This window comes from Egretta garzetta, unplaced genomic scaffold, assembly GCF_000687185.1.
Source record: "Egretta garzetta isolate BGI_Z169 unplaced genomic scaffold, ASM68718v1 scaffold975, whole genome shotgun sequence".
NCBI classification, from domain to species: Eukaryota; Metazoa; Chordata; class Aves; order Pelecaniformes; family Ardeidae; genus Egretta; species Egretta garzetta.
The window spans coordinates 20,640-35,839 of record NW_009259633.1 but is presented as its reverse complement, the minus strand read 5'-3'; the positions used below and the strand labels follow the sequence as shown (position 1 = coordinate 35,839).

At 41.4% G+C, this 15,200-nt stretch overlaps 1 protein-coding gene across 1 annotated transcript in view; it reads left to right on the top strand.

Annotated features, from left to right (window-relative positions):
• IQGAP1 (IQ motif containing GTPase activating protein 1) overlaps positions 1–15,200 on the top strand; it is a 71,357-nt gene that overhangs the window by 39,305 nt on the left and 16,852 nt on the right. The window contains exons 12-24 of the mRNA XM_009638489.2: positions 674–837; positions 1,212–1,372; positions 1,884–2,008; positions 5,259–5,422; positions 8,236–8,326; positions 10,633–10,800; positions 11,204–11,346; positions 11,692–11,862; positions 12,987–13,070; positions 13,170–13,241; positions 13,347–13,416; positions 13,716–13,924; positions 14,905–15,060. Coding sequence (XP_009636784.2) covers positions 674–837; positions 1,212–1,372; positions 1,884–2,008; positions 5,259–5,422; positions 8,236–8,326; positions 10,633–10,800; positions 11,204–11,346; positions 11,692–11,862; positions 12,987–13,070; positions 13,170–13,241; positions 13,347–13,416; positions 13,716–13,924; positions 14,905–15,060 — 1,778 coding nt within the window. The remainder of the gene's footprint in view (positions 1–673; positions 838–1,211; positions 1,373–1,883; positions 2,009–5,258; positions 5,423–8,235; positions 8,327–10,632; positions 10,801–11,203; positions 11,347–11,691; positions 11,863–12,986; positions 13,071–13,169; positions 13,242–13,346; positions 13,417–13,715; positions 13,925–14,904; positions 15,061–15,200) is intronic.

The window sequence follows — 15,200 nt, the reverse complement described above, 5'->3', positions numbered from 1 at the left end:
TTTGATTGATGCTTCTGATGCCATGCAGAGCTCTTCTGTGGAGAAGAATGTTCAGTTCTGGTTGTGCAGGAGCAGTTAGTTCAACTTGTAATAAGTAGAAAGGAGACTATTAGAGATCTGGGGAGAGAAGGTTTAGAATACAAGAGGAAAATGGTGAATACCTAATAACTAGGACACGACCTTAGAAGTGTCTTACTTGTTCAGCATGGAGCTCAGCATTTGTTTACCTACTTGCGCTATTTTAAAGTTAGCCAAAATGTACCCACTGTGGAGTGCCTGGAACTGCCTTGAGGAGAACAGATGCAGGGTAGACGTAGACAGGGAGAAAAAGTTGTTACTACTCATCCATCCAAAAGTTTGCAATTAATGAGGCTTCTTACTAGCAGAAGGCTGAAATGGTGAAACAATCCTTTGATAACCAGGCAAAAAGGTGAACTAGTTTCAAACATGAGCTTTATTTTAAAGAAGGTATTATGTATTTTAGTTGTCTGCAGTAGTGGAAGACAGACTGGGGAAGTATGGATCAGAAAGCTTCACTTGTTTCCTGCAGCTGAAGGAATTACTCTCTTTCTTGTTAGTTATCTGATTATTGAGTAGAATAGGAGTGCTCTTACTGCCGGGGACTCAACTGTCTGCCTTCCTCATTTTTTACGCTACCTCTTTGAACTTCTAGGGCTGGCAGCAGTAGGCAAAATTAATTCTGCAATTCGAATGGGTGATGCTGAGAAGACTGTGGCAGAAATGATGAATCCAGAGGCCCAGTTACCAGAGGTTTATGCATTTGCTGCAGATCTTTACCAAAGGGAGCTGGCCACCTTGCAGCAACAGAGCCCTGAAGTAAGTACCATGTCCTCTCTTATTTCTGGAAGTTGGTATGGATCACTGGGTCTGCCTTGTCTGTTTTGTTAAATGTGTTCTCTGGAACAAACCTGTCTTTAATCTTCCTAGAACTGCTTTGGTGTTCCGTCTGTTCCTGTTCTGATGTGAAGTTTAATCCCTAAATCTTGAGCTGCTTTGGCCCTGTTAGATTCTACTTCAATCTTTTACTTGGTGTTCTAGCTTTGTTTATGATACTCATCTTTCTACTTCTATGTCATAAAGGTTGTCCCTTTGCTTTATGTCCGTTCTGACAACTAATCTATTCTGTGTTTTATGCAGCAACAGTTTGTAATGAGCAAGTGGAATTAATCTGTTGTCCTCTCTATATGCAGGGTAACCTCACCCATCCAGAATTATCTGTTGCTGTAGAGATGCTGTCTTCTGTGGCCCTGATTAATAGGGCTTTGGATTCAGGGGATGTGAATACCGTGTGGAAACAACTGAGCAGCCCTGTCACAGGGCTCACAAACATTGAGGATGAGAACTGTCAGAGGTGGGTATTTCAAGGAATCATGTCCGTCCTTGGTACGGCTTATATTTTGTGACTTTTTGATTTTTTTTTCCCCCACCTCTTACACTTTACGTTCTTTCTATGTTATTTATTACAGTATTGTTTCAATCTCTGCTGGCTCTTGCATCTTGTTTTTGCAATTACTGTTTCTTACCGCTCTGATTTCTGTGCTGTCTCTCCATGCTTTCTCGTGGATTTCAAGGACATGTTGTGGTACCATTAGGTTGTCACTAATACTGTGCCAGCTCACCCACCGTGTTCTTTGCCCTGGACCCTCATTCAGCGTTTTAGTGCTTTTGTCAATTATTTCACTTTTGGGCTGACCATCCTGCATGCAGCCTTTCCTCTTTCTCTTCTTCCCCCTTTTCATATTTGCTCCAGTTTCAACCTTCATGTTACCTCTTCCACTTTGTGTACAATTCTCACGCTGTGTTGCGTGTTCCCTGGCCAGTTTGCTGCAATGTGATGTTGGTTTTGGTTTTTGCTCTGACAGATACATTGATGATTTGATGAAGCTGAAAGCTCAAGCACGTGCAGAAGGAAATGAATTTATCACATGGAATGATATTCAGTCATGCATTGATCATGTGAACATGGTTGTGCATGAAGAACACGAAAGTAAGTTTTTCTGCTCGATTCATGCTAGACTGATCCTAGCTCAAAAGGAGTGCTAAAATTAGCTGCTTGTCAATACAAAAAGTTAGTGATTGACTTGCAGTTGTGTCCTATGTCAGATACCTAGGAAGACCTTAGTTGTGAGCAAGACTTGGTGGCCTGTAATAGATAGCAGGACTGTTGATGGAGAGATCAGGCAGGCAGCAGTCTTTGTGATAGTGAAATCAGGATCTCCAAACAGTTCATTAATCCTTACAATGCAAATTTCAACCCTTTTTGGATAACACAATGCACTGTCTGCTGTCAGTGTCTAGGATTAGTCTAGAATCTTTTCTAATTTTGCTTAAATCCCTCAAATTTAACAAAAACTAGTATTACCAAAATCTGTGAGTTATTGTAGCTCAGCCTTGGAGTACTCCATCCTCCTTCCTAATCTGCTGCGTTCAGTAGAAGTTACTTTTCTTGAAGTCTTGTTCTTTGGCTGCAATCTCTGCCCTGTTCAGGTTTTCCTCTTCTCCCTTTTAGTCCTCCTTTGGAATGTGCTTTGGCCTTTTAACCTTTCCAGTATTTAGTGGAAGTTCCACAGACTCAGACCAGGATCCCTCTCTACTCTTATCTGTGGATAGTCTAACCTGCAAATGCAAGATAAGCTACCCGTTTTTGTGTTGATGACTCTCGGATGTAATGATCTGTCAGATGCATTTCTACAGTGGATGAGGAGCTTGAATGAACAACCGAGACAAGTTTATTTCCAGGTCTTATCCTTGGTCCTTTAGCTCCTGGCTGTATTAACACTATTTCCAGATTACAGCTTCCTTGATGTAGAGCAAATACTGCGACAAAGATACAGGCTTTTGCGGATACTTTGATTCAGTGATAAATCAACAGAGATGCTCCAAGAAGTTTATTCTGAAATGCCGTCTGTTCAACAGTTACATATTCAGATGGGTTTGCTTAAAACACTTGATACAGATTTTTCTTTTTTCAAAGAACATTTAATTATCTCATCAGTTTAATGCCATTCAAATTCTCATCAGTTTAATGCCATTCAAATTCTCATCAGTTTAATGCCATTCAAATTCTCAGTCCCAGATACTGGCACCCGAATCTCAAATTAGAGTTGAAAGGGAAAGTGCTGATCTTTTAAGAGGTTAATTGCTTTTTAGTAGTGTTTATGTTAACAAGTGTCTTTTGGCAGTGGTAAAAGACTGGGATTGAGTGTAATGACGAAAATTTCAGTAAGACAGACAATTGGAGTAATTCTCATTTCTCTAAGACAGTATTAGTTGACTTAAAATCCAGAGTGGAGCTAAGAGGAGTACTAGAAAATGTAACAGTTAAACAAACTTATCCTTAGGTAGATCCTTGTGAGGTTCTGTATCAGGTCATTTAATTTTCTATTCATTTCAGTTTCAGTGAGGGACCATAATTTTTGGTTACGACCGGTACTGAAAGCCTCCTGCATATGCAAGTAGCATGACATTTACTTTCGAGCCATCTTCGTAATGTTTAGCTCCCATCGTAAGAGGGAGTGATTTGTCATAAATGACAATATATGATAAAGTTCATATTGTACACTGAGACAAAGAGGTGTTTTCTGCCACCTCTTGTTGCGTAGTTGAGGAGTTGTGTTACACTTTGAAAAGACTTTATAGTCTAGAGAGGGTTAAATTTTAATTTAAGAGCCTGCTATCTTGATTAACTTGTTTCCTGGATCTCCAAATAGATACTGGGTTTCCTGTTTGGGTCACATGCGCAGATTTGTTGAAACCACACACACACAGATCCACACCAGTACGTGCAAGATGCTGGTTTCATGGTGTCTTTTCTATGGAAGAGGTCACAGCTGAAGTCTAAAAGTTCTTGTAGTCCCAACACCCTGTTTCTTACAACACTTAGCCTGTAAAAAAAGGTGCAGAAAATCTTGTAATGAGATAAGCTGTTCTCATCAGGAGTTTCCTAATTCTTTGGTGGTCTTCATATATACTCGTATGCAAGGACACTTTTTATCTCCTATCTATGAATAAGTTAAGTTAGTTTGAGAAGGTCCTCAAGGCATACGAGCATATATTTTTAATTTCCCCTATCCTTGTAAATAGTTTCAAATTAAAAAATGCTATCTAGTGAGGAGCTGTAATATATTGCTGTTCCGTGGAATAGTCCTGTCATGTCGCAAACTAATCAGAGAGAATTACTACTTATATTCTGTGCCTTTCCTAAGTCAAACAGGTAGCATACTTGCTTATTGACAGAAACCATGCCGTCATTTTAGTGATCCTGGTTCTTGTAGTGTCCTCAACATATATTTTTTCCCCTCATCTCTACTCCATCCAAATACCACCTCTTCCATAAGATGTTCTGGTTTTCATACAAACTTTTGTTTTGCGATTCTCTTTCCTGAGTAGGAGAAGTAGTACACACTCTTCGGATACATTAACCAAAGTTGGAAATCCCCACACTGAGTTCCTTACTTCCTTTTGTCTAAAAGATCTCTGTGTTCTGCACTGATCAAACTATATATTTGAATTGATCCTTCTTTAAGCAGGGAATTGAATCAGATGATCTCCAGGGTCCATCTCAAATGTGGTTATTTGTGATTTGCAGGAGATGGTTGCTGTAGGTAGGGCGTGCATGATGTGGACTCTGTCACATTTAGCCAACTGTAAGATACTTATTTTTGTTTATTTAGCTGAACGGTAAATTTTACTATACTCGAATACCATCCACATCTCTGGCAATACAGCTAATAGTACATATGTTTAATAAAAGAGTTTTCTAAAATATGAAGTTACTGTATTTTTAAATAGTATTCCATGCAAATCTTTAGCTTCATGTGAAGATTTCTTTCTAGAGAAGCCAGAACCTTGGCCATTTGGACTTGGATAATTCTCTTCTAGTAGCTCTGAGCTGGATGTCAGAGGACTCAGTTTTGTCCCTGCATGTGGTTTCCCTGAGTGATGTTTTATAGGGTTTTTGGGTTTTTGGGATGTTTGGTGATTTTTTGGGGGTTTTTTTGATTGTTTTTTTTTTTTTTTTTTAATCGCAACACCCAGGCATTATGACTACCTTAAGGTGGAGGAATAGTCTTGCTTTCTTTACTAGTAAATAATGTTTTCTGTTAAAAATATTGCAGTTCTCAGCCAATACCCAGTTTAGGAAGGACTAACTGCGCTTTTCTTCTGAAGCAATGCTTATGATTACTGTTGACTGAAAATGGAACTTGGTATTTCTCCCCCTACACCTTCCTCCCTAGGGATTTTGGCAATTGGTCTTATCAATGAAGCTCTGGATGAAGGGGACACCAAAAAGACTATTCAAGCCTTACAGATTCCTGCAGCAAAATTGGAGGGTGTAGCCCCAAAGGTAGCACAGCATTACCAGGATACACTACTTAGAGCCAAAAGAGAGAAAGCACAGGTGAGTGCAATTAAATGCAGCTAAATGCAGCTCTTGAAAAACCTTTACATCTGTGTAATGGGCTTATTACTGGTCTTGAAAGCCAGGAATCAAAACTGGAAGTGGAGAGCTGGGCATTCTGCATACCACCAACTGGTCTTACCCTGTCAGTTTGAATCTTTCTATACTAGAGAAAGAGATTTGCAGCCAGACCATATGAATCTTCATGAACTACAGAGATGGTATACGGATATTAACTGCACAAGATGGCTTGCTACAGCTAATCCTGGGTCCAGAATGAGTTATGTATCTTGTTTGCAGAGAAATAATATGTCACTTCTGGTTTTGCAAGGAGACCATGTTCATTCTAGGAGTTCTGAACTTGTGAATGCAGGTTTCTTGCAAGCTTAAGTACTTTTTTCTAGTGTTCTTTGTTAAATGTAGTCATAGGCATAGTTATATATAGCAAAAAGAAAGTTTCTGGAAGTGGAAAAATCTGTTAAGTGGTAATTAGAAAAAAGAAATTAAGCAAAATACATGCTATTAGCAAAATGTATACTGATGTCTGTTGTTCACCTGGTGACACTTCTAATGATTTTTTGAGTGGTAGTTGCCTTTCTTGCTAGCCAGGGACTTCTACCGACATGTATGTAGTTGCTGCTTTCACTAATTGGCTGAAGGTGAAGGTGAAGGTGGGGAGAGGAGGAGTAAGTCTCGTCTCACAGGTTTAGGAAAGAGGATGAGCAGGCGTGTGTGTGTACACAGCTGATTTGAGTAGTGTGGATGGGATACTGATTTTTTTTTTTTTTTTCCTCATCTATTTATAAAGAGGTAGCAAATGTCTGTGCTTTCAGTGGCTTGACAGTGGTTTGTTGTTTTTTCTTCTGTTGTGGAGTTCATTGTTCTAATACCAACGTAGAATTTTGTAGAGACTGAGATCTAGATTATGTTGAACACTTGATTTTTATTGTATTTTTTTTTTTCTCTCTAAAGGTAAACCTGCGTGATGGCAATAGCTGAAAACTGCATGCATTTCTGATGAAAATCACTGAGCAGGTTCCCCAAAGGCCCTGAGAGGGTTAACGTTCCTCAGGAACCCATTTTGTGCTGAAGCATTTCCTCCCACTGAGTCAGAATGAAATAATGAACTCTTTTTAGCGTTTGCCTCAGCTTGTGCCAGGCCTCGTGCCAGGCCGTGCTGGTAACTTCTCAGTTGGCCTGAAATTACCTTATTTAGGCATATGTTTGCTGTCGGGCTCCTCCCAGCAGCATGGCAGTCACTTCAGAGACTGAAAGATCATATACAGTAGCGTTGTGGGGAAAATAGCCCCTGTCTGAAGTCAACAGTTCCTGACCAGCGATTCCTGTGCCTTGGGGCTGGGAGGGGACTGCAGGTCACCACAAGCCCCGGTTCTGTTCCTTATGTGAACAGGGAGCGCCGTAGGATGCATGTTTCTCATGGGATGAGAGGGGGAGAAAAGCAGCAGCCCCTGAGGCGCATTATGCTGCATGCACCTTCCAGAAAGCCGGCAGCAGTCAATCCGTAGAAAAGCATGGGATGGTTCCTGCGCTGTCTGGGTTGATTTGAAGGTTGGACTTGATGATCTGAAAGGTCTTTTCTAGCCAAAGCGATTCTATGGTTCTATGACTTCTGCTGGCAGAGATTACAGTAGGGGAAGTTGCTTCTTTGATTATTCTCCCCCACTCCCTGGATAGGCATTTTGCTGTTGCTGGTGCTCTTGAGGAACTGTCTGGGCTTTTGGGTGAAATCTGCCTGTGAAAGCCATGTTGGTCTCTTGAAGGAAATATCCTGGAGCATGACAGTTTCAGACCCACCAAAACAGTGAGAAAAATGAGGAAGGCATGTATGGAAATGTTAATTTTCAGTCTAGCCCAAAAGTTCTTGAACACTGTAAATAGTGGCTCTTTTGTGCAGCGTGATTATTATTCCATACCAGAAGTAAATGTTCCCTGTGTTCTGTTTGTACGATGAGAGTTGTCAGAGGGGTGGCAGTAGTTGTGTCTTAGCATTTCTTTCAGTAGTTACCTACAGGAAGCAACAGTGGGTGGGGAGAAGCTATGGTTGGCAACTGCTGGATCATTGTTCTTTATGTGTATTTTGGGACTTGCTAAACACTTGCCTCTTCCCTCTTCTCAAATTTCTGCATGTAACATTAGTTGCCCAGCCAAAATACAGGATACTGTGTGCTCACTGCTCCTTGACGAGCAATCTGTTAGAGTTCAGACGTGGCTTTGACTGTTGTGCATGTACACCCAGCCACAATATGTACAACGCTTTTTGGTTTGCTAGGCTGTACAGGCTGGTGAACTTCTGTGGACGGGGACAAGAACAGCCCGATGTGGCATTAGGTACCCAGGAGTCTGTAGCTTCTGCACACAGACGTGCATCAGCAGCTTTTTGTTCTCTTTTGTAGCCATGTTCTGTCAACAGGCTAACTCGTGTTCCTGGAAAGCCATGTCCTCTTAGCAAGTACGGCTTTAGGACTAACCGGTACAGGGTCCCTGGCCTTGTGTTCTCTTTGCTTATTAGAGTGATTCCCATTGGCAGAATTTCTTCTTCATTCTGTTTCCTGAAAAGAGGTTTTGACTGGGAGTATTGAGCCTGGTAATGCTGTAGTAGTCTCTGCTAGTCAGAAATGCACGTGATGTCCTTGTGTGGAGTCAATTAGAAAGACTGAAATGCTTCTTATTCTCTCTGATATGTAAAACTACTGTATTTGGCTGTTGTTGGGTAGGGGTTGTTTTACTTTGCAAAAATAGTGATACTTTTCTCCTCATGCTGCGTATGGTTTTTCTCATTGTATTCTTTCCAGGACACGCAGGATGAAACAGCTGTACTTTGGCTAGATGAAATTCAGGATGGGATTCATAGGGCTAACAAGGACACAGAGGAGTCTGAAAGATGTAAGTATCGCTGCACAATATTGCAATTAATCCCCATTATTAACCAAATATTGGTTACGTAAGGAAAGGTTGGGAGCTAGAAATGTCATGTAAACATGGCAAAGGAAATCAAATGCACTTACGTGACTGTCAGATTCTTCCAATGTTAAATTTCTTATCTTTTGGGGGGATATGACATCTTTCCAGTTTTGCGTGTGACCATGTTACCTCGTTGGGCAAATCTTTATCAAATAGTTTGTCATTTGTAACTCATAGTGTGTGCCTGTGGGTGGTCAGTTACATATGAGAACGCTCACGTGCACAATTTAAATGCTGTTTTCCAGGGTACATGACCTCTTGTTTGTGTGGCATACTGTTCTCTTGTCTCTGTTCTGTTAAGTATTTCTAGGCTGCCTTGCATCTTTTTCAAATACAGACCACAGCATGTGTCAATGATACCCACCTTTGCTCCTTAGCACAGCTTGCAGGTGGACTGGCCCACCCATCATTACATCCCAGTCTTTGTAATTATGTCTTTTCTGTCTCCAGAAACAATGATGTAATTACCACTCTTTGCTTAACTTAGGGTTTTTTTGCTTGGTTTTTTGTTTCTGGCAGAAACTTTCTCTTTAACAAAACATGAGGGTTTTTAAAGTCTTTCGATACAATGGCCTGTTCTCTGTATATGCTGTTTGTTTGTTGGGTACTGCATGCTTTCAGAGAGCTTCTTTTTATAAATGTTTAAAACATGGTAATGTTTTATTTCCATTTGCTCTAAATATCTTACTTTTCCATTTCATTCAGTATTTGCACCTGTTTGCTTGTTTTGCTTTATTTGTACAGTATTAATAAACTGATTGTTTTCTCTCTTTATAGTCACCTTATATTTTTCTTGATTGTTTCATCTCTGGTGTGCTGATAAAATGTCTTTCTTTCCACTTCTGAAACTTCAAATTTGATGTTAGGCCAATACTTACAGTTATCCAAAGATGCACAACCAGCCCCTTCTGATTTTGCTTTGAATAGGCAACCATACTGGAAAAGTTTAATCTGAGTCTTGAATCTCTCTGTGGTGCCTTCTGAAACAGGTTGTCCAATGACACTGTGGCATCTCTGTCCCTGGAGATTGTCCAAACCTGGTCAGACAAGGCCCTGAAGGTAGCCCAGCTCTGAGAACAGGACTGGACTAGATTGCCCTCCGACATGAGTTCTTAATGAGTCTGTATCAGATATGTAGAGTTCCTGGCACAGTTTATTCCTCTCGTCCTCACTCTGTTGGCACAGAAATGAGCTTCCTTTTATATTTGTGCCTTGTCGATTTGTAGTCTTTATTTGTAGATGTTTTAGAAGAGAGAAAAAGCCATAGGTTCACAAAAAGCTTTCTGACCAGAGACACAACTGAACTAGGCCATGGAGTTGGACAAAATTTGTTGGGTTTAATGACGTTATTTGGTCAGGGAATTCCCCTGTCAACAGCCTTAAAAATAAATAAATAAAGGGTGGGGGGAGTAGGGCAGAGTTTTACCTGTTCATCTTGGTGTTGGTGCCCAGCTGTACCAGTGCAATTTTTTTACCATTTTCCCACCCACCAAGCACTTTGGCAAGGCAGCACCTTGAATGTCATGCCAAGGAACATTTGGCCAAAAGCAGGATTAAAGTATGTGCCCTTGAGCCTGAATGCGATCTTCAGATACCATGAATGAACAGTCTTACCTAGTTGCTGAAAAGTACTGTATCTCCTGTTTGCTGTGTCAGTACGATGCCTTTGCTCTTGTGCATACATCTGTATTTGAGTTACAGTTCTGGAGCAGCCCCGGAATGACGTGTTATTTTTCTCTTCCTCTGCCCCCTGTCTTTCCCCAGTCAGGTTTTTGACTTGTTTACAAACTACTCCATAGTTTTTTCACTAGGGATGGATGATACTAGTTGTTGAAGAGGCCCCTTTTGAGTTGTGACTGACTCTTCCAGAAGAAACTGCGTTAACTAAAATGGCTGTCAGAGTAGAGCTAAAATGCTGTGTGTTGTTGAGAAATATTGGTGGTAAATCAGCACTATAGTGGGACTTGGAGCACACAAATTACGTGCTGCGGGTGCTGTGCCACGGGAGGTTGGACACCCCATACTGAAGGGGCCTCTATACTGCAAGATGTCTGATTGGCTTTTATTTACATTTTGTATTTATATAAACTTAAATATTTGTGTGTATACACACACCCCAACTGTAAGGGTGTGTTCGTGTTGCCTTGCTCTGTTCTGTTGTTCTGTGTTTGCTGTAAGTCGCTGAGCCCCTGAATGCCAAGATAACCTGCTTCCTTGTGTTATCAAAGTCTCCTTAGGAATTCTGGCCATTAATGAAGCAGTAGACCGTGGTGATGTTAGCCAGACCCTGAGTGCCTTGCGTTCACCGGATGTTGGGCTATACGGAGTCACTCCAGAATGTGCTGAGACATACCAGCGAGAGCTCTCAGAAGTCAGGAGAAGAAAAACAGCAGCAGGTGAACCTCAAGTAGCTAGCTGTTGGTGAAATAAATTCAAGTTTATTGCATGTGGACTTGGAAACAGAGGTGAAAAAGCCTCTGGGGAGAAGTCTTGTGTTACAAGTGTCAATTGTGGATGCTTTGTGAACTAAGGTGTTGGTGTTTGGTTGGTTTGGGTTTGTTTTTTGGTTTTTTTTTTTGTTTTTTTGTTTTTTAAAAATGAACAGTAGAATGTTCTCCACTTGCAGAATGTGTTGTGCTTAGGTAGCTCTCGTATGAGGAACTCGGAAACATTCCTTCTCTTGCTTGGAAGGAGGAGCGTCTGTATATATGGATTTCCTAATTTTAACATTTGTATGCAGGGAAGGTAAGACACTTGTCTGCTTTTGAGACTTACACTGACTGCGGTTTCTGCTCTTAGTGGGCAATGGCAGTGAATGGGTGAAACACTGGGTGAGAGGAGGCTATCATTATTATCATAACCTGCGGACCAAAGAGGGAGGATGGGATGAACCAGCGGAATTTCTGCAAAATGACACACAGCTGTCACGGGAGGAGATACAGGTAGGGTAGATAACACGTGCTCTTTCTCTGAAAAGCTGACGTTCCTACCATTCCCATCCTTAATGCAGCTCTAAGAGAGAACGCTTCAACACCATAGTCATGTTGACAAGCTCAGTAACTCATTTATTTCACTGGGCATCATCAGATTGAGTGTGTCAAAACTCCTTGTCCCATTTCAGAATTCGTCCTGTCAGCAACAGGGTACAGGACCGTGGTGTTGCTGTTTATTGAAAGGCAACTTGGAAGTTTCTTGTAAGCACAATACGGAAAACTGCTGTAACGTCCTGTTTCTTGTATCTCCACTCTCTTTTTCTGGCTCTTCTTCCTACCGTAACGTTAATCCAGAGCACCATATCTGGAGTCACTGCGGCATACAACCGAGAGCAGTTGTGGCTGGCCAACGAGAACCTGATTACAAAACTTCAGGCTTGCTGTCGAGGATATCTTGTTCGCCAGGAATTCAACTCGAGAATGAATTTTTTGAAGAAACAAGTCCCAGCAATCACTTGCATTCAGGTAATGATGTCCTTTAATTACATTTGAAACTGGTTCTCTGCAGTTGTTTTGTACATGCAAGCTTACTGACAGTTTTTGTTCAATTCAAACACTTAGACCACACAATTATCTTCACCTCATTTTGCGAATTATCTAAAGGCATTTCCTTCTCCCAAAGAGTTTTGGTATATTATTTACTTTTCTATGTCCTATGTAATCAATAAAGTCTTCTCAGGCAGAGTTGGAGAGGCAGAAACTTATTTGAGGAAGCTTTACCTATCTTACTATTATCGGGTTCAGCGTTTTGGGAATAGGGCAATATGAAGGGTGTCATACGTCTTTATGGTGATGATAGCACATGATGAATTACTACTGTAATTCCTCATGAACTGAAGAGAAGCAATGTGGTTTTCAGTGTTCCTGAGTTAAGATTCTTCTCTTCAAATTTGTCCAGGGATTTGGAGGATTGAGGACCTGAAAGAGATGGTAGGATAATTCAGTGTGAAGTTGGGTGCATTTACAGGAGAACAATGAAAAAATCTTCCTCTGGTGTTGCAATTGAAAGGCGTACAAATGAAGTAGATGCTTTGCATCCTATTACCACTTTATTATTTGAGCAGTGTATGTTTGTTTGTGCCCAAGTAGCATGTGCTCTGCATGCATATTTGAGGGGAAAAATACCCCAAACCAAACAAACCACAACAAAGCCCTCAAAACCACTCCCAGCTCATTAAAATAACACACTCTCCCTCTAAGTGTAGTCCAGCCCCTTCCCTAACTTCTGTTCAGTAGCAGCAAGTCTGCTCTGAAGGCTTGTAACATTACATCGCTGTTCTCGCCAGCAGCAGCATCAGCTAATGCCTGATCCTCATGTAGAACAGTTTCTGTCAATGTGACTGTGTAGCTGTATCCTTGATCTCTGCCTGTGCTTCAGAAGGCTCAGGTAATTTCAAGGGTCTCATGATAACTGGTGAAACAGTTAATGCTTCACACTGTATATCTCTTGAGAAGATAAGCATGTCTCCCTCACATTTTACTTGGCCAAAAGGGAAGTCGGAAGCTGAGGAGCAGAAAGAAGTTCAGATTTGTAATTACTTCTCTTTAACTAGAAAAGTAAAGTCAGCGTGCCTGTTTTCTGTTTCCAGTCCCAGTGGCGTGGCTACAAGCAGAGGAAGGCGTATCAGATCCGTTTGGATTACCTGCGAGCACAAAAGGACCAAGTAGTGAAGGTAGTGAAGGCTCCTTGCTCACTTTTTTTGGTAAACCTTTTGGGTAGTGAACTCTGTAGGAAAGGTTTTTATCTGAGTATTTTGGTTACCCTTCTCTAGATTCAATCAATGACCAGGATGTATCAAGCCAGAAGACGTTACAGAGATCGTCTGCAGTATTTCAGAAACCATGTAAGAGGCTATATTGTTAAATTAATTCAGTACCTGACTTTTGTACTCTTGCCAGAACAAGGTCAAGTGCTCTTTTTCTTTTTTTTTTTTTTTTTTTAATCCTAGATAAATGATGTTATAAAAATTCAAGCCTTTATCCGAGCAAACAAAGCGCGAGAAGACTACAAAACCCTCAGTAAGTATTGCCAAGAGGATAAAGCTGATGTGCCTTGAATCTCTGTTTGCAAGTGGTGTCGCTAATGTGATCTGTAAATCAAGACAGTTTTGGAGAGCGATTGCGATGAAGTTGGTAGGGCAGTGTGGAGAGTAGGTAGTATGATTTACTCAAAACAAGAAATTAAAAATGTCAGAAGCTGTTTAGACATGGCGGTGCTGATTTTATTCTGGCTGCTCCTTGACATGCTGTTTAAACATAGATAAAGCATATGTTTATTTCTGTTTCCCATCCCCTGATGTTTTCTTGCCTATTTTTAGTTAATGCTGAAAACCCACCTATGGCTGTGGTCCGGAAGTTTGTCCACTTGCTTGATCAGAGTGACCAAGATTTTCAGGAGGAGCTTGAGCTAATGAAACTGCGTGAGGAAGTTGTAACCTTGATCCGATCCAATCAGCAACTGGAAAATGACCTCAATCTCATGGACATCAAAATTGGGCTGCTAGTGAAAAACAAAATTACCTTGCAGGTAGGAAATGTGCTGACGAGAGACCAACTATGGGTTGAACTGAGCCCAGTGGTAGTTAGCATGGAGAGCTCCTGGCCTTGGATGTCAGTTGCTCGGGCACAGTGCAAAATGTTGCCCTGGACTTGCAGTTGTTACTCCCAGTATGTTCTTACTCTGTTCCAGTAACTTAGTGTGTGTCCCTAGAAAGAAAACTGAGGGAGGAGAAGAAACAAGACCTGAAGCTAAAAAAGACTAACGCCAGACTACCTTACCCAATGAATGCAACAGAGTGTGTGTTTGAAGGCCTTGAGAACTCTATTTTGTTCCTCCTTTGTGGTTAAACAAGTGGAACGCCACAAGCTTGCAGCGAGAGGGGTGATTTTGGAGGCAGGAGACACGCTCGTGCCACTTGGTGTTTGTTGGTTAAAGGAGGCCCCCTCTATCACTTGGCCGATGTGATTAATTTCCCAAAAAAAGCTCTTGCTGATACAGCATTCTGGTCAGCTTTTCGGTTGGTCCTGGACGGCATGATGCTAGGCTCCTCCCAGTGTGAAATCTCAATTGGTGTAGTGAAATTAATCTCGGAAGGAGGCCGCAGCTTTTGGGCTGGTGCCTGCAGTGAAAAGTGCCATTGCTGTTGGAATATGTAGAGGTAGTGAACTAGCTGAGTATGAAACAGGATTTTGGGGTTTTAAGCCCAATTTAAAAAGGAAGAGAAACATCTTTGGGATGCTACCAGCTCTGACAGAGTTGCTAGCAAGAGTGACTAACCCTTCTAGGGTTTCAGACCAATTCAGGAAGTTAGGGACAAAGCGGAACGTGTGCTTCCAGTCAGGGAAATTGCTGCCATAGCAAATAATGCCCCAGGCACTTTAATAGCCCCAGACATACCTTGACCCTGCCTTTCCACGTGCGAGAGAAGTGGGCTCTCAGATGCAACTGTTTTCTAGCATTGTGTGTTATAACCTAGAGTGTAATCTGTCCCTGTGCTTTCTTCCCAGGATGTTGTTTCTCATAGCAAAAAACTTACCAAGAAGAACAAGGAGCAGCTCTCTGACATGATGATGCTGAACAAACAAAAGGGAGGTTTGAAAGCTTTGAGTAAAGAGAAGAGAGAAAAGCTGGAAGCCTATCAGCATCTGTTCTACTTACTGCAGGTAAGCAGCCTGTAACACTCCGAAGTAACCTTGTCACAGATGCTCCTGTCTTGGCACAGTCTTTGCTTATGCACTGCAGTTCTGAGCCACTGTAGTTCTTAGCAACAGTGGCCTGTGTGGACATGCGTACTAAGTGATTT